Raw genomic sequence first — 19148 nt, forward strand, 5'->3', positions numbered from 1 at the left:
CCAACTGGGTGACTCAGCCGTGCGAGCGCAGTGTCATGGCGGTTAAAAGTGAGCTGCAATGTAGAATTAAATTCTCTGTGTTCCTCACTTCAATGCCTCACAGACGCCCTCAAAGCATTCACAGCTCCACGGTGCAGACTTTCAAATGACATTCACTCAGCCTTTCGTGCAGTGCAGATGACAGTAAGAGCTGTTGATGTGCTTTCCTTGAAATAAACAAACAAATAAATAAACAAACAAATAAATGAATAGAATAAAAAGTAAACCTCATTCAATTTACGTTTAATTTCATGTCAGCCATGAACCGCATGTGAACCCCTAAGGGTCTTGTCCTTTCAATTCAGCACATTCCCAAGGCTGCCTATTATTTTTGATTTGATTTATGGGATAGGACAAAAACATATTTTTTCTTTTTTCTTTCCATTTTCAGCTTCTGGGACTTCTCTGAAACGACCTGAAAAGAGACATTTGTTTGGGGGGGACTGTTCACAACTGCACAATCCGCAGGGATTTACGAGCCCAAATTTTTGAGAACCACTGATGTAGAGCAGTGGTTCTCAACATGGGGTCATGGGGACCACCAGGGTTCCTTGAGGGGGTTCTAGGGGGCCTCCCGGCAAATCCATAATTGTTCAACTTCACCATTATTTCATTTACAAGATTTAACACAATTCAAGAATGAAGAAGAATGACTATTTTGTCATATATTCACTGTTACCTACCTATACAGATAGTGATGGAGTGTTGGACAAAATCATAATAAAAAATATTCTCAGATTTTGGCCTGAGAGACAAAAGCCCATCAAATGGGTGACCAAGGCTCTAATTGTGGACTAAATTAGGGTCCTTGATATGATCAAGGGCTGGGGGCAGATACGTATGTCTTGCCCCGGGTAGTCCACCCACTTAAAGCACAGGAATGAGTCTGGAAGACCTGGACGCTAGCACTTCCGGCTCATACTGTACGTGTAAAAGTGAATGGGATTTTTGTATGGGGATTTCGTTTAAATGCATGAAATAAGGTCTGTGGTTAACACAAGTTTATTAAACAGCAAAGTTTGTGTTCAGCAAGATCATCTTCACAAATGAGGACCACTTTTTTGAAAATGCTTCAAAAGCTCAAAACGTTTTCTCGTCAGGATTCCGTGTCTCTCATTTCCGTGCGACAGGCCATATACATCTAGCAGAATTCTGTTTTTTTTCTTCTCTCGAGGCGACCCCACTTGGGGTCACGACCCCAAGGTTGGGAACCACATGAGACTTTTTTTTTCAGGCGACCCCATTTAAATTCCAGGTGACCTCACTTGGCTTCGCGACCGGTGACTTACATTTCACAGGAGGGGTTGCCTCCCACACCAGGGTGCTCACACGGGTGTTCTGCATACAGTAATCCAGTACTTAAAACTCCAAAACTTAAGAGACTACATTTCCCAGGACTGGGCCCTCTTCCACCAGGCTAACAGGACTGGGCCCTCTTCCACCAGGCTGCTCAGTAAGGTGTTCTGCATACAGCCAAGTGGGGCTAATTGCCTTTCCCCTGCCTGCCTTTTCTCCTGCCTGATAACTTTAACCTCAATTTGATTGGCCCTTCACAAAGACAGACTCTCTCGTAATGGACAAGCCCGTCCGTTACGAGGGAGTCTGTCTCCGTCCCCCCCAGACAGACAGAGAGATGGAAAATGTAATCCCTATGTCTCACCCTCCCGCCTCTGGGGAGCGAGACAAAAAGGTTGAGAATCACTGATGTAGAGGACTGTAGAGGTGAGAGGAATGGTGACACATCAGACTACACCTGACCCATCTTCCCCTCCCACTGAGCGCTTCTGCACTGGAGCCAAACTCTGCCTCTAAAAACTCCACCTATAGCATAAGGTGTAAGGACCAGCCTCACACAGATGGATCAAGCCGTTCTGCAGTGCTAGACGGAAATATGTCTTTCAAATGTCTTACTCTATGCTTATCTGTGCTTTATCCCATAGTGATCCCATAACATTGATCGCAAAAGTATTTATTACATGGCTTTGAATGCTCACTTCTAATTGGACACATTCTGAAGTTTGCCGTTTCACTTCTAGTTATATCACTGTGGAGTCAAGAAGTCGGGTTTTGTTGATTTCTCATCAAAATTAGTCCTTAGTTACTGCCAAAGACCATAAAAACAATCCTGCTGGAATCCTGCTTGGCTTGTAAATGGCTTTAGCTTGTAATAAAATAATTTTATTACTTGTCAATATTTTGTGTTCAATGTCTTCGCTGAATAGCCATTTTATTAAGCGGGATAAGACACAGCAAACCAGTCATTACTACAAAATAAGGCGCTGCAGGCAGGGTGATGGAGACCCTGATTCACTCTGTTGGGGATTATTCTGGGATGATGACCAGCTCCCTGGACAGACATCATCCTTTAATTACTACTTAACATGCAGAAGTCCACTTATCTGACTCAAGGAGAGAGAGAGAGAGAGAGAGAGAGAGAGAGAGAAAGAGAGAGAGAGAGAGAGAGAGAGAGAGAGAGAGGGGAAAAAACAGTTCAACAACCTCTACTTTGATTAAGTGGTAACAAATAGCAGACAAATTTAAACACCAAAAATACTCTACAACAAAATCAACTAAACTGTAAGACAGAAAATCTATTTCATCTCTCATTTTGGGTCCTTGCACTTGCACAAGCTTCACCCGTCCTATCGGCATGGGAGCGAGTAGCTAATGACTGAATTTTCATTTTTGGGTGAACTTCCTTTAACATGACAAATACTAGAGACCATCTTGTGATGGAATAACACCAGTCCTGTGCCCCGAATGTTGGCCAGGGGTGTAAAGTGTGTGTGTGTGTGTGTTTGGGGGGGGGGGGGGGGGGGGTTGTAGATCACACCCATTTTCGAGTTTAGCCTTCATTTTGATGTCAACTCCATATTATGTAAAGTTTCGTGACTGCTTTTTACACGGTTTTGACGCTATCGCGGTGACCGAATCTTTCCACGGGCAGATAAACACCTGGCAACGTACTGAAAATGGCTTCTCTGGTAGTTCCGGTGTCGGTGCAATTTCGGCTCGCCTACCAGATCGGCTCGGGCACGCATTGTGATTGGCTGTACGTCAGGCACGTGGGATTAATGTGGGCAAAATGGCCGACATCTTTAGATTAGCTAACAAGCTACTACTGATGTTATCAGACAGACATGATAGACATTAAAAATATGAATCGTACAAACATTCAATGATCATGATTCAAGTGTTACAGGACCATTTCTCATAAACATGAGCCTTACTTTTTGAAAATAAATGTTGTGAGAGTTTAACTTCATCTGTAGTTGTCGACCCCGAGCCGAGCACATCCGGTAGGGTGAGCCGATCCTGTAGGGGGAGCCGATCCTGTAACTACAATAGGTGTCTCCAGGACCACATTTCGCCATAATGACACACACAACTCACAAGGTGAAAACAATATCATCCTCGCTGTCGCAGCTGGTAAAGATGTCATTTGTTTTCCAGGAGTCGGGAAACTCTGGTTTGATGAGCAGCGCACATAGACACTCCTCTTATTTGTACTTTCTAACCTCCTGAGGACATCGATACTCGTACTGGAGTGTTGTAAGCGGATCCAGCCACCACTGCACCCCTGGGTCTAGTCTTCGGTTTGCTCTGAAGTGTCGTGGTTAAACTGAACACCTCTCCTGGGGTTTTTTATCAGCATACAGACAACTCCGTCTGTGTGTGTGTGTGTGTGTGTCATCTTTGCCAACTATTCTGCTTCTCAAGAAAATGTCTTTTCTCAGCTGAAGAATGCGATTGATGAGTGTTGTCAGTCATCTTTGTCATGAGGATAATTCCAGATTGATTTGAGTTTTTGCTCATTTTTGACATTTTCCACCTCTTTCATGTTTATTGTGACAAATAAAGAGATTTTTAAATCAGTTGTGCCAAACCTCTGGGGCTCATTCACTCCCATTCAGTTCCAAATGGCATAGAAGAAAAAAAATCTGGAGACTTCTAATTCAGGTGATCCACCACTGTGAATGAGAAGCTGACAAGTTTTGAAAAGGAAACTTTGATTTTGAAAGAATTTATTTTATTTTATTTATCTTACTTCCATTTCCTGCTTCCTCTCATTTCTAATTTCTTCTCCAAATTACTTTCAACCAATAGCAAACGTTCTCTGTGGTTCTTAGTACTGTACCTGGCCTTCTGTCAATCAGAACCCATTCAAGCCAACAGACAACAAAAGGAAGAGAAAATAAAGCTTGATTTTACTCACTTCCTTCCGGCTTAAAATGGATGCCTTTACTGGGAGTGCCTCATAACATTTACACAGTTTATTTCAAGATATTTACTTTCAAAAACAGCTGAGGTGAGGGACAAACCGCAAAGATCTCATCATACTGGAAATTGAAAACTATGAGCAAAAAACTCCAATCACACTGGAATAGTCCTGAAGCCAGGCTGCACACTCTCTTCTAGCAGCATGTCAGGCGTGTTGATTTGGTATCCAGGAACATTGTGTCCAGCCCTCCAAATATCTGTAATGATTGTTTGTGTACGTCTTGGTCAAATCATGCGTCATACTCAAAATGGTCACAAGGTCACAAAATTATACCTTGCAAAAATGAGAAGAGAAAATAAGGTGTGAAAAGGAAAAACAAGAACCAACAAAACCAAAACCTTATTAGTCGGAAAAATCAAGTAAAGTTGAAAACTGAAACTCTCCAACTCTTAAGGCTTATGATCCCAAGAACTTTCAAAAACTAAAACATCTTTCCTTACATTTCACTGCAGGAATTCAGCACTTATTCTCACTTTTATAAGATACAAAAGCATGATAACAACGTACACAGTTAAAAGCTCCCTTACAACAGTAAATTAAGCGGTTGAAATCTCTCACAATGCATAGCGCAGTGAAAATGACTTGCTAAACAGAGGACTTCTATCATTTGTTAGCTTTTGAATATGTTTTGGAGGCATCTGCGTACGTGTGACGTGTGTGTGCCTGTGTGCAAGTGTGTGCGATGGAGAAAGGACGAGAGAGAATGAGAGAGAAATATTTCAGACTCAACTGGTACCAACTTCCACACCTACAGAATCTGCATGCAGACAGAGTCAGACACGTGGCCCGCCTCTAAACTTGCCCTGGTGCATTTGACGGTGCTGTTTTGTTCAACAAATGAGCCCACTTAGAGAACACAGCCCGGCATCAAACACAAACAGAACCAGAGAGCTAACAGTGTGGCATAAGGTGTGCAAATTAAGCTCTGTGAGACGAGCCTCTCAGCCTCCCAGCCTGATACGGGCCGGACCATTAAGAGCATACGCCAAGCATATCAAGCCCGCTCACGCTTCCAATACTAAGAAGGCCACAATGGAACTGGGTTGAAAGCAGGACAGAACAAGACTGCTGTATAAAGAGGTCCTCCTAAGTAACACCTGTGACTAATCCTTCTTAACTGAGGAGAGCAGAAAGCCAGCAGATACTATGAAGGTATAGAGATGGAATACGGGGGGTGGGGGGGGGAAACGAAGAGAAAGACAAAAAAGAATGGACGACCGAACAGTATTGTCAAGGCATGCATGCCGTGAGCAGCCATGAGCTAGCCTCGCTCATGGATTTGTCCTATTGGCTGTCAGTCTGAAGTGGGTGGAGCTTTTGGGTAGTTTCCTTGACGTCGGAGTCTTCAAGAAGGACTCTTCTGGGTCGGGGTTTCTATCTCTGAACTTTGTTGCACGATGGCGATTATCGTGTGCCATAATAACCAAGTGAATGGACTGGCAAGTTTCCCCTTTTTGTAACTGTGTTTCCTTCCAAGTGTTGTCCACATGTGTTATATGTGTTGTATGTATATGTGTTATTATGTATAAAGATGAACTGTAAAAGGTGAGAACCGACATGAAGTGCTGGTAAACCAGGAAGCTAGCATCATCAGCTACCAAGGTACGCCTCACCCCAATCTCATTCAGTCCAGCAGCCTCTTTAATTAACACTCTGTTTCACGGCGACCAAACTATCTGGATGCCTAGAGTTGTGGTTTAAACTAAAGAAGCCATTTAAAGTATCTTTTTTCTGTTGTTCTGTTATTCAGTTCTGTGTTTTGGGGGTGAGCAGGACCTCGTCGACAGAGGGCATTTTTGCTTTGGTGTGCAGGAAATAGTGTTGTGAACTATCACAACTCCAAACCGCACACGACAGCGAGGGGGGGAAAAAAATCTTCTCGCTTATTAAAACTGCATGAACCCCTGAACTCTGCCTGACACCGTGATATACAGAGGCGAGCGCCGCGGGGCTGAGACCGCCTGGCGCGGCCTGCAGGCGGAGATGCTTGTCATCCTCTTCGAGCGACGGAGGACAGAGTTTGATCATAGGAGCATTAATCCACTTTGACGACTGAGGTGACAACCCGTGTTGTAACACATCGGCGAGATCACGCCGCGCAGATCACGGATACAGATGTGTTTACCGATTCGAGAGGTGAGACGCAGCGAGAAAACAACCATGATAATACGCCTGCGAGGGGAGAACTCGCTCACTGAGGAAGTGGGGCTGCATTTACCTGGGATAAAACTGCTGCACAAATGAAAAATAACGACAGCCTGAACAGAGGGTGACAGGTAGGAAGCTGCACGATGGAGGTGTGATGGATGAGGGGGAGCCGGTGCCGCGGGAAGGAGAGAGAGAGAGAGAGGTGGCGGTGGTACGACTCCCGTGAGAGAGGGAGCGGGTGGGCGCAGGACAAGAGGAGTGAGTGACAGGCTGACGCTGTCAGCTCGTCCTGCGGTGCGCTCTTCAGGGGGAGCCCCCCCGAGCGTGTTCTGTTAAGTAAACAGCCGCAGCGAGTAGCGACCAGAGCTCCTCCAATATTCATAGGGAACGATCCGATCCACCGGCTTGCTCCTGGCCAGGAGGAGTGGCCAGGAGTGGACCGCAGTGCCCCCCCCCCCCCCCCTTCCCCTGTCACCCAGCAGAGTCCGCCAAGGACCCTCTGTCAGACCTGACAGCCTGGGACGCCACGCGCGACTCAGAGAAGATTAGGCCTACAGACTGAAGCACATCCCCCCCCTGTGGCTCGTTACTATACTCAGTGCCAACACAAGCAAACATCTCATCCTAATGAAAACACACTAAAACACAGCACCTCGGCCAGCACGTACCTCTTCCTCTAACCCCCCACCCCCCACCCCAACCGCCGACCTCTCCCCCCATCCGTGGCCGTCAGACAGAGATGAATTATAAATGAAAGGGTGCTCAATCCGAGGGGATCGATACTAACAAGGTCCGAGTTTTCCATGCCACGGCTCTCCCTCTGTCTCTTTCCTCCCTGTTTGCCTCCCCTCTCCCTGCCACTCCTCCGTCTCGCTCCGTGAGTTTGCCTCTCAGGAGGAGGAGAGAGAGAGAGAGACGACGCTCCGACCGAGCGACCTTCACCTGAATGCTAACGAGTCAGTCTACTACCGAGGGAGAGTATCGTCCTCTTTTACCGCGCCCGTTATGAAGTTACTAAAGGGCGTTACAGTATATAGTTGAGTTTACACTTGATGAGGAAGCCGTTTAAACGGAAGAGACTAAAAACCGGGTCGCTCCATTCCTATACCCCCGCACGCCGCCTTGATCAAGCCCACCTCTCCTCTCTCCCTCCGACGCTCCACCCCGTCACCTCTGCCCTGACAGGCAGAGCGGGGGGGATCGGCCGAGGAGGAGTAATGGAGCTTGTCGGAGAGCTCCCTCCATCACACCACTTAGCCTCTCGTCCAACCAGGTTAGTTGGAGATGTGGGGGGTGGGGGTGTTCAGGGAGGGGCAGAGGTGCTCCACTGATGAAGCTCCGCTGGGACTCTGAGCAGACCGGCCCGCTCTGCACCCACCCAAACATTTCTCCTCGCATCAGTCACGCCGCGCAGGCAGACAGCCGTGCGCGCACTCCTCCACACACCCCTTGCTCTCCTTCATTATGGGGCCGTTCAGAGCGAGCCAGTGGCCCTGGGCTACGGGACTCTCTTCACACACACCTGCTGGGCTAACACGGTGTCCTGCCTCATCAATAATTCGCAGGGTCAATCACTTAGATGAGAGCGTCTCCGCCCAGCAGCCTACGCTTTGTGGAAACGCTTTGTGTGTTAAGCGTTTGAGTCTGGAAAAAACCTCCACTGACCGGACCTCCTCTGCTCCGGTGTTCTTTTTTGGGAACAATGTGAGCTCCAACTAAGGGATGATGGATGTTGTGTGACATTAACTCCTAACCCCGACCGAGTCTCTGTTAGCGGGTACAAGGTGCCACCAGAAAAAACGCAGATCAAGCCGAATGTTGCCCGCCTGAAAAGTGCTCTTTCTGAATGGAGGTTACATTTGGTTAATTGTTGTAAATAAGCCGCGACATCCCGGAGATGTAAGATCAAGCCCTGTGCCCTGCTCCACCCCAACGCCCTGACATGGTTATGTCTGCATGGCTGCCTTCATGTTGTGTAAGCTTTTCAATATTTCATGCCCGGGAATGAAAAATACATCGCTTTGAACTATAAATGCATGTTTGGAAAGAGAGAGAGAGAGAGAGGGAGAGGGCAACCTGACAGGGTCGAGAGGTGAGCCAAAGAACACCTGCTAAAGAGATAGAGCTGAGATAAAGGAGACACTGGGAAACGGTGCGCTAACCTTTATCCGGGAACATATCGGAATCATGAAACTTTTACCCGAATTAGGCGCTCTGCAAGCAAACTATAGTCTTGGGAGCAAACCCAGTACAGAGTGCAGCTTTTCAAAGCGATGGATGCGTTTCATAAAACCCGACAATGAGATGCTGAATAATTCTGATGTTGTTTTCCCATGTCACACGCCGCCAAACATGTAGCACAAAAACAAACGGAGACAGACAAAAAAACCTCCAGGTCTTGCTGGTGTTGCTCCACAGAGCTGAACTCAACTAGCTCCAGACTGGCGGGATGAGAGTCTGGAGTGAAAGCGAGAGGGAGCACCACCACCACCACCATTCCTACAGTCGCTCGCTATCACAACACATCAACTGTGAGGGATTGTCCGTATTAAAGAAAAACAAAGCGACAGCCAAGAATAGACTCCATTTGAATGAACAACACAAAGACAAATGTGCACTTTCTACAACGCGTCTCTCTAATAGGTTTTAGCCGTTCAAATGTGATCTTGCATTTGCATTGATTTAGCGCACAAAACTGCCTTTGATGAAGGAGAATGGGGGGCAGTTCTGAAAGGGGCGCTCTGTACCATCCATTAGGTTGGAGCAAGTCTCACATGATGTATGGAGACTCTGGCTGATCCTACATTTGTTTAAAAGAGCCCATTAGCGCAGTCAGAGATGTGTACATCTCTCTCCTCTCCTCTTCTGTCCCTCCCTGCTGATGTACGAGTCATCAGACAGTGAAGAAGAGCTCGTCTTCTCAGCTGGAGCTGGGATGAGCTGCCACTGTCCCCTCTACTTTGTCTGATGATAGCGTTTCAAATGTCACTCTGATCCTCCTCACTCCATTGTTTGTTCCTCCCCTCTATGATGAAACTCAGCGCGAGCGGCATGCAACAGGGCGCGTCGTTAAAAATGTGGCTCAAAACACCCAGAGCCGCGCTTGTCCTGGGAAAAGCGGTGGTGACATTTTTTTTTGTCACTTTGGGGCGTGAAGAACACGACTCCTAGAATACTCTTGTCGAGATGAATACAAATCATGTGCTCCCCTGATAATAACGTTCAACTGAAGAGACACCAAAGCGTACGAGAATTCTGTCCCGCCAAGACTAAAGGAGAATAAATGAATCTAATAAGGCAGATCTGTCAGGGCCAAATGCAGTCCATGGTCTGGGAGCAGTAAAACGCAAATCCCTGTCATATGCCTTCAAGCTTTAGAAAATTATGGGAGGGGGGGGTTAAGTTAAGTTATAAGTTAAGTTATCCTTTATTTATCCCCATGGGGAAATTCATCCTTATTATCTTATTTAGGAATTCCTAGTGGAAATGTCAGCACCTCTCAAGTCTTATATAATGTTTTTTTATTGACTACTGAAGCTCACGACAACAAATATGAGGAAGCAAAACCCATTAACTAAAAAAGAAAAGCACCAGCAACAGTCAGTTTTTTCATCATTTCCACCCTTCATTGTGAAAACAAGCACAGCAGCACAGCTAACCAACCCTCCTCCACTCCACAGGTCGCTCCAAGCTGCATGCAACCAGAATACAACAACACAATCAGCTTTTGTTCAAGAAATGCCTGTGATGAACAGCCTTCAACAACCCCCCCCCCCCTTCCCCACACGCACACACACACACACACACACACACACACACACCCACACACACCCACACACACACCCACACACACACCAAACGTCTCAGCGAGTTGCCTCTCTTCTGTCTGGGGTGATAATTCTGCTATTGAAGATTTCCAGAGTCACAGCTGAAATAATATGCAAATATCCGACCCCATGTGGTGCTGACTGGCTGTCATATTATCAGCAGAGAGACAGCCGTGGCGTTTGGGTTTGAGTGTGGTCAAATCAAAAGAGGGAGGCATGAGTACAAATGTGTATGAGAAGCCCGCCAGACGACAGGAGCACTTTTTAAAAAGGCTTCCAGACCCTGTGGGGAATAATATGCCGGGCCCCCCCCATGGAGACCGCAGCGCCTAGCGACCTAAATAAAGCACAGAGCGATAAGACAATCGGTTTTGGAAAGCCAAACAATGAGCACACAGAAAACCCAAAAGAAAGGTTTGGGTTTGTTTGGAGTGAAAAGTTCTGATTCCCGGAAGTAGCTGAGGTGATTTCATGGTCAATGTGCTCTACCTCTCCTCCATCTAAAGAATGATAAGCATAGTGATCAGTTACATCCATTATTATGGTTTCCCCAGGATGGCTGCAGGAGGATGGTGTTTGGCACATAGATATTTTATTAGTCCCCAAAGGAAATTATGTTTCACAGCAGAACTTAGACATGAAGGACAGACTTATTTATATAAATAAACAGTAGTAGTGTAGAGTTATACTACTACTGTTTATTTATATAAATAAGTCTGTCCTTGATGTCTAAGTTCTGCTGTGAAACATAGTGACTGTCGACAGTCACTCACGACAAAGTGTTTCAAAGTCAAATGAGTCACTTCCATGTCTTAAATCTGGACAGCATTTGAAGCAACGGGATGCCCTTTGGCAAAGAGGCCTCTTGCTCAAAAACAGGAGGGGAAATAACATGCTAGCAGGAGACACACATGTCCACTGCTTGTAGAGTCACATCCAAACCAAGCAATTTTAGTAAATCGAAGCCAAACATCTCATTTGTATTTTAATATGGTATGGTCCATGTTGACCACCACATACTGACTATACCCATAAACAGCGAGTAGACTTTTTACTGAGAACAATTTCTAACTTTGCAACGCTAACATGCATAGAGGAGACAGGTTGTTATAGGCAGCTGTGCCACACAAGCACACGGATGGCTGGTGTTTACATATATAGAGCTCTCAGACGCTGTCATGTGTACAGTGTACACGTGGCTTTTGAGTGCAAACAGACACACTATCCTCCTCCTCCTGCTGCGCGGACTTTTCCTCTGTGGCTCCGGATTCCCCACGAGAGACCACAGAACTCAAAGAAGATAGAGCGCTCCTCGGATTACGCCGCCTTAATAAGGATCCGCACAACAGTTTGTCAACCCGGCAGAGAGAGAGCGCCCGAGAAGTTCTGAAAAGCTCATTACAACCAAACTAATAAGTGACGCGTAATGATAAAACACAGCAATCAACTTAAAAACCTAATTACGAGTTGAGAGAGAAAGATGTGGTAATGGCTGCTACATCCCATCCTGTCTGGTAAACGATGCTCGGAGGAGTCCGTTGGACAGAGCACAACAGCCTCTACCCGTCATTAAGTTATTAGATTAGCCGGGGGGGCAGCGAGTAAACAACTTCAGACATCTCTCAGGAAGGCGTACATCCCACCCGTCCTCGTTGCGATTGGATTACCGGGGCAAACTTCTCCGGAAAACAAAATGGAGAGAGGGAGGCGGGGGATTATTATTGGACAGCAGATGATGGGAAGGAGAGAGAGGAGAGAGAGAGAGGCTGTGCTCGGGCCAAGACGCCTGGAAGACTGAAGATGGAGTGGGCGGCGGCTAACGAGCAGGAGACAAGGAATGGATGCGCAGGGCAGAGAGAGGTCCGATTTTGATTACTGGCTGCTGGGCAGAGAGGCAGCCTGGGCCTGCCAGGTCCAGCACCGTCCACCTCCTGCCACGTCTCATTTGGGTTACTGCCACGGCAAACGTCCATTCAGCACTATCGGAGACAAACGAGGGCAAACTCATTCTCAAGGTCAACAACCACCTCCACAAGCCCCACAGGGGGCGCCGCCATTCTAATTCCTTATACACTTAGAGTAATTAAAACCCATCTAGAAGAAGGGAGGAAGTCGATAGCATTTTTTCTAGACTGCTAATGAGATGCTAATTTGTTGGCCCGCCAGGAATGAAGTATGAGGAACTCAAGGACACAAAAGGAAGATTTATTCACTTTTTCCCCTGCTCGGTGTAGAACATTTAAATGACGGCGTGTTCTCGCCATTGTGGCTGCGACGGTATACGCCGGACCGGACCTCATGGATATTCAGGGAGTTTGTTGAGCAGTACGTTCTTCATGTCTGATCAAAAGGTATGGGCATCCTTTCAAGAGCTCTCCAAAGTCGTGATCCTTTACGGAGCGTCGCCCCTCTGAGTTCAGACTTCAGAGTAAAGTGGAGAGCACTCCCCTGCCTAGCATCGAGTGAAGCCACATAGAGATCGCCTGAAAGTAGTACAAGTCAGACCTGTTTTCCAACCCCCCACTGTGGCAGCCATCTATGGACTCATTGAGTGATTCCAGGGGGCACTAGGCTGGCTGGCCCACTTTTTTTGTGTCAGAAGAGGGAAATAAGTAGATATCAGAGACTCTCTGACATCTACACACTCGCTCTACATGTCCCCTCATGTTTATTAATCGCCTGTGCTCTTTGGACTCGGGCGTGACTCCCCCCTCTGGGCGGCGACGATTCTGCGGGCTCCCTCAGGGTGAGGTGAGGCAACGGGGTGTGATGAAACCGAGGAGACAGCGGTGTCGCCCGTACTCTCCGCCAGTGCTAAGCTCGATAGAGGCTCGTTTGGTGTTGTGTGGTTTTACACAAGCTATGCACGACGAAAAAAACACCCAGATCTCGCCTGAAATACTTCAATTCTTACGACCGAAACAAAATACTAAATAAAAACTAAATAAAATAAAAGCATCTCAAATATTTTCTAGAACACATGTTTAACAAAAGAAGATAATCTACTTTCTAATCTTCTGGCTCTGGCTAAGACTGTGGGGTCCACGCCCTGCTCATCACATCAGTGTCGCCGCCCTGAAACACACATGGCTCTGGAAATAACATCAATTGGAGCCTCCCATCACTCAAAATGCTTCTGCTTCAGTCATACAGTGGAGAGGGACAGGAGAGAAGCAGAGGAGATGACATGCAATATCTATAATGTCATAAGATGGACTCAAGCTATTTTCTGTGCTTTACCCTGCTTGCTTTATGCCCATTGACAGGGTGGGGATTTCGTTGTTTTAGGGGCAAGGCCATTTGGCCTCCGGCATCGCAATATTTTTGGGGCACAAGGCCACATGCCAGAGCACAAAGGCCATTGCTCTATTGACATCGTGAAGAGCGATTTTTCTGAAATGTGTGTTAAAATGAGCCAATTACACATCCTGTGCATAGGGCAGGTTACATTAAACTGAGACCACTGATGCGTTTAAAGCAACTGACAGTAGCAGGCTGGTAGCAGGTCACTGCCAAGGTGGCCTTAGGGATCTCAGGGCATCACGGCCAGTGGGAGGCCTCTGTGTAATTCCCACCCTGCCCATTGACAAGCTTTCAAAGAGCGAATCAGCGCTCCATCATGTTTTCTGAGCTGTAAACAATATGGCTTCATGAATAGCATTAGATATAGGACTAATTCTGTACTTAATTTAAACCTTTTTTGAATTAAGTCCTGCATCCGCTTCTAGGAAGGGGGTGGACGGACATTGTGGCACTCGATGAGATGAAACTTTCAATTTTCATGTTGCACATCTGGCCACACCTTAATCAGTGATATCACTGGTTAAGGTGTGGCCAGATGTGCAAGACGGTAGTTTTTTTGCCTTGGGCAGTGTCAAATAACCTTGCAAACAAGCTGGATTCTCTCGCGAGATCTATACCGTCCCCCTCTGGCAGTGTCAGGTTAAGTGTCAAATGCTTTGCGATAAGAAAATTGCCACCGTTTCCCAAGCAGACAGAGGTGATCCTTTGTGTAGTCTTGGACTGAATTTCAATCATGGAAGACTAAAAGGCATAGGTAGAGCACCCCATGCTGTCATACCCCTCAGCCCAAATGACATAACTAAATGACGTCACCATCACTGACATCACCTTCTCTATGAGGTGACGTCAGTTGCCCGAATGGCGTCAGTTATGACATCATAAATACCCTTCTCCTGGTACTATATAAAGCCCCCATCACCACAGCTTAAATCACACTTGTGCAGTCATCACTCACCTTGTGCCAGCATCCCGCAATCATCCAGCATCTCCAGAGCAAAAGCTTCACCCCACCCCCTCCCCAGATCACCACCAATGTCATGACTCCTGTTGAAGCAAATCCCCATAGGGGGGATTTTCTATCATACGCCATACTCAAACTGTTTATTCTGATTCAATAAAGTTTGTTAAAATGTCTTACGAGTCTCTCATGATTGAAATCACAGACACACACCCCTATAATCACTCTCGCTCCTCATCCCACCTTTTCACATCTCTCAAAATTGTGTATTAAACTGTGTATTAGGCGGAGAGTAGCTGAAAACAGTGTGTTCACACAATACGATTAAATTATCTCCTGGACTGCTCAGTGACGTGCAGCATCACATACTAATATATCCATCATCAGAAATAGCTGACTTCATAATATACCAAATTAAATTCTCGGCACGCACAAGATCGGCTTCCCATTTCAAAAGATTAGATTTAATTGATGAGCCTCCTGCACAGGTCGGAGAAATTCTCATTTTAAACTAAATTGACAAGATCAGGCCATTCAATCAGAGGCAGTCATTGAGAGCGAGCGAAGAAGATAGTGTTGTGATCTCGCTAATGTGAATCCAAATTAAACTTGCTAGTCTGTCACAAATCAAAGTGCATTCATTACGTATTTCTCTGGCATCTTTGGCTGGTATACTGTGTCGAGAGCTCGGGCTTAAGGCTCATTAGATTGTCAAATGGCATTTGAAACATTCTGTGCAACGCATCATTACAAATTCCTAAATTGCCTCAGCTATTTCCTCGTATTGATCGTGAATAAAGGCATAATGCTACAATGAAGCAGCCTGTCACCTTATTGCGTAAAAACAGAAACACAGAGGGAGCCATTACTTTGACTATTGTTTGGAAAAGTTGACTTCAAAAGGGTAAAAGCTCTGGTGTAGTCTGAGGCTTGGGAAAGAGGAGGCAGGTGGAGATAGAGGCGTGGAGAGGGGAAGCCCTTTGATCTCTGGCACAAGTGAGCGCTGATGAATAAAAGAGACAAGAGAAGAAGAAGACTGCAAACAAGGCATGCACTCAATTCCCTGTAGGAGCCCGCGAATGAGAGAAGAAGAGAGACAGAAGCAGAGAGAGAGAGAGAGAGAGAGACAAAGGGAGAGAGTAAAGTATAGATTGAGCGAGACAGAGATGGAGAGAGAGAGAGTGATAGAGTCAGAGAGAGGAAGAAAGAGAGAAAGAGAGGATGAGAATGAACCAGATGAGACGAGGATGTTAAAGGGATTTCAGTCTGTGGGCTGTTTGGGGAGTTCTCTCAAGCCCTATGCTAAAGCAATTAGTATTGAACCCCTTCTAGGAAAGTGCAGCCAAACCACAGTGGCAGTTTCTAACATAGTTAGTGCGTAACAACCAAGTCAAGCACAGCCCCTCGGCCCCCATTAAACTTCAGCTTTTAATAGGCATGTCAGGATGGTGCCATGTTGCAACAACCCATGAGTGTACCGTCTCAAAAGTTGGGTCCTGTGAGTCTGCACATCCCACTTCAAGTCCAAACCCCAGGATGCTAAACTGAGTTTCGGTACTGGATTGAAAAGGCTTGTGCAGCTTGATAACAAAAGCTCAGTATTCATGTGAAATAGATATTTCAAAACTGTTGCTGCGATGTTTGTAAAGTGGAAGAAGAATACGAGTCATATCTTCTCTCCTCCTGGTCATCAGGAGGGCATGTCAGAACCAGGGGATTAGTAGAAATTATTAGAAACATAATTTCCTCGAATGGGCTTGAGTTGTATGAGGTCGCCTGCCTGCTCCATGACGCACGTGGTCCTGGGCCGGAGTTGCCCTTGTTTTGTTTGTCACACTGTTCTCAGAAAACTCCAGACGCTGTAGTGCGGCGAAATCTCGGCAGGGCGTCAGTTTCTGATAGGCCATTTACACCTGGCATTAACATGTGTTTTCTGTCATCAGATTGCAATCAGATTGTGCTTGACCACTTGAAAGCACAGGTGTAAACGCCCCAAGACACATTGAAGACGGATTGCAATCTGATCGGCCAAACCACCTCCGGAGGTGGTCAGGGATGCATTGTGTAGTACACATTGAACACAAGTGTAAATGAAATGTGTCCTCTCAATCTGGATACAGCAACTGTATGCGGATTGAGAGGACACCCATTTTGGGTGATCAGATTGCAATCAGATCACCAAAAACGCATGTTAACGCCAGGTGTAAATTAAATCAGGCTAATGTGGTCAAGCACTATCTGATTGCAAACTGATGACAGAAAACGCATGTTAATGCCAGGTGTAAATGGCCTCTGAGATGCTGGAATCAACAATCACACTAGAATCCAAAACCACTTAAAGCAGGCTTGCCCCATTCTAACATTTAGCTGAATAGTAGCTGAACCTCTCAACCCTGTCTGTGTGCTTTATAATGATGCTTTATTTATGAGACTCACTGTCAGATAGCATGGACAGGGTTGTGCTCGGTGTAGGTGGATGGGTGCATACAGTTTTTGTCTTGACTGTCAATGTGTCAATAATTGATTTAAAATCACAAGATACATAATTGTGATTTTCACATGTGACCAAGTCAACTTTGCTTGAGTCGCAAGTGAGTGCCAAAGATTGCACAAGTCTCAAGTCAAGTGTGAAGTCTCCAAGTCGAGTCAGAACAGTATTGAATTAATAAAACAAAATATCTACTTTTCAATGCAATGTAGTTTTAATAGGATAAAAACTTGGTTAGAGCACCATGAGTTTGATTTCATCTAAATAAATAAATAAATTTCGTCATCTGGTGGAATAAACCTCATTACTTTCAGTGTCATTTGCACACACAAGATCTTTTGTCAAGACTTGTGTTTCGGAACATTTTCAAGTAATCAAAGTACAAGCCAAAGTCAAGTCCCAAGTCACCAGACTCCAAGTCAAGTTTCAAGTCTTCCCTTCCTGCATCAAGTCAATTCTCAAGCAACTACAATTTTGACTCAAGTCTGACTTGACACAAGTCTCCAGCATTAGAGCCGTATTCCCACTGGAAGGGTCTGATTTCTTACCCTGGAATATGGCAGCATTCTGGATGATGAGGCGTTTGAGGTGGGCGCTGACAGCCTGCAGGCCGGACTCCATGTTGTTGCGGGCAGCGACCTGATAGCGCTCCTCCATCCTCCTGGAACAGCAGGTGGGGCCTTTGCTTTGGCACACCTGCAGATCCGTACCTGGCAGAAAGGCAGGAGAGACAGTACGGGAGTGTTGATCAGCGCAATAATGCCACTATTGTTTTTATTTTGCACAGCGCACTAAGAAATGTTCAACCTAGTAAGTCTTTTTTTAAATTAATATTATTATTCTGATTTCCCCCCCATTTTCTCTCCAATTGTACTTGGCCAATTGTCCCCCCTGCTGCCCCGGTCGCTACTCTACCCTCTGCCGATCTGGGGAGAGCCGTAGACTAGCACCATGCTTCCTCTGACACATTGCCAGCCGCTTCTTTTCACCTGACAGGGGGAGTTTCACCAGCAGGACTTAGCACGTGGGACGATCATGCTATTCCCACCAGTTCCCTTCCCAACCAGACGGACCAGATGAGGCACTAGCAGCGACCAGGACACATACCCCCAATCCGGCTTCCCACCCGCAGGCACAGCCAATCGTGCCTGTATGGACGCCCGACCAAGCCGGAGGTAACACGGGGGTGCGAACCTGCGACCCTTGATTGATCGGCAATCACGCCCAAAACATTTTTGGAGCGTCTTTTCTATTGTCTATTTCATTCTAAATAGGTGAGTTATATTAAAAAAAAAAGCCCCGTACAGTTGTTATGAAAGGTGAAATTATCTTACTATCTAGACCAAAACCGTGTTTTGAACCAAGCTGTAAACATGTATTATCCTGTTGTAAAGATGGGAATTGTAACATGGGGGTCTATAGGGATTGACTCGCTTTTGGAGCCAGCCTCAAGCAGCCATTTGAGGAACTACAGCTTTCAATATCATTTCAGCGGCTTCCTCTGTCCAAGCTTGCTGCCTGGTTTTCTCACCTTATTGTTAAGAGTTATTATTCTATTGGTTTAAGAAAAATAAGATTTGAAGGCTGAATATGAGATTAAATTGCATTTTTCTGCAGTGCGAAGCATGTTTTTTCCCCCACACAGTAAAGAGATTGAGCATCCTAAGCACAGGAGCTGTCTACTCTATACTACTGTTATCATATTCTGCAGTCTTAATGAGTTTGTGATTATACATACTGTGTGCTTTAGCAGCACTGCATAAAATATAAAATGAAAATAAATGTGGGCAATAGGCCTACTACTCTGAGGCCATGTTGCTTTCCTCAGAGATCAATCTGGTCAACAGAAAGTTTCCCCCCACTCGAGGCTACACTTTTCACACCAAAGATCAAAAAGTATTTTTAAGCACAAAGATGAGAGCCGGGAGCACTATAGTGTACAGACAAATAAACCGTGTTTCACCATTACTTTCACAGTTACTGCTCGTATGACATGAAAACAGCCATGAGTAAGATGGAAGGTGATAATACAACATCTCTGCGCGCAGGTTGTTTACACAGAGAAGAAATAATTGGACTCCCAGAATTATTTTTGAAAGGTTT

At 45.9% G+C, this 19148-nt stretch overlaps 1 protein-coding gene across 1 annotated transcript in view; it reads right to left on the reverse strand.

Annotated features, from left to right (window-relative positions):
• Positions 1-19148, reverse strand: part of gpc3 (glypican 3) — a gene marked incomplete at both ends in the record, with an annotated part of 109821 nt that overhangs the window by 76961 nt on the left and 13712 nt on the right. The window contains one exon of the mRNA XM_083652238.1: positions 17594-17755. Within this exon, the coding sequence (XP_083508364.1) occupies positions 17594-17755 (162 nt within the window). The remainder of the gene's footprint in view (positions 1-17593; positions 17756-19148) is intronic.

This window comes from Poromitra crassiceps (genome assembly GCF_964638095.1).
Source record: "Poromitra crassiceps genome assembly, chromosome: 15".
Classification (NCBI taxonomy): domain Eukaryota; kingdom Metazoa; phylum Chordata; class Actinopteri; order Beryciformes; family Melamphaidae; genus Poromitra; species Poromitra crassiceps.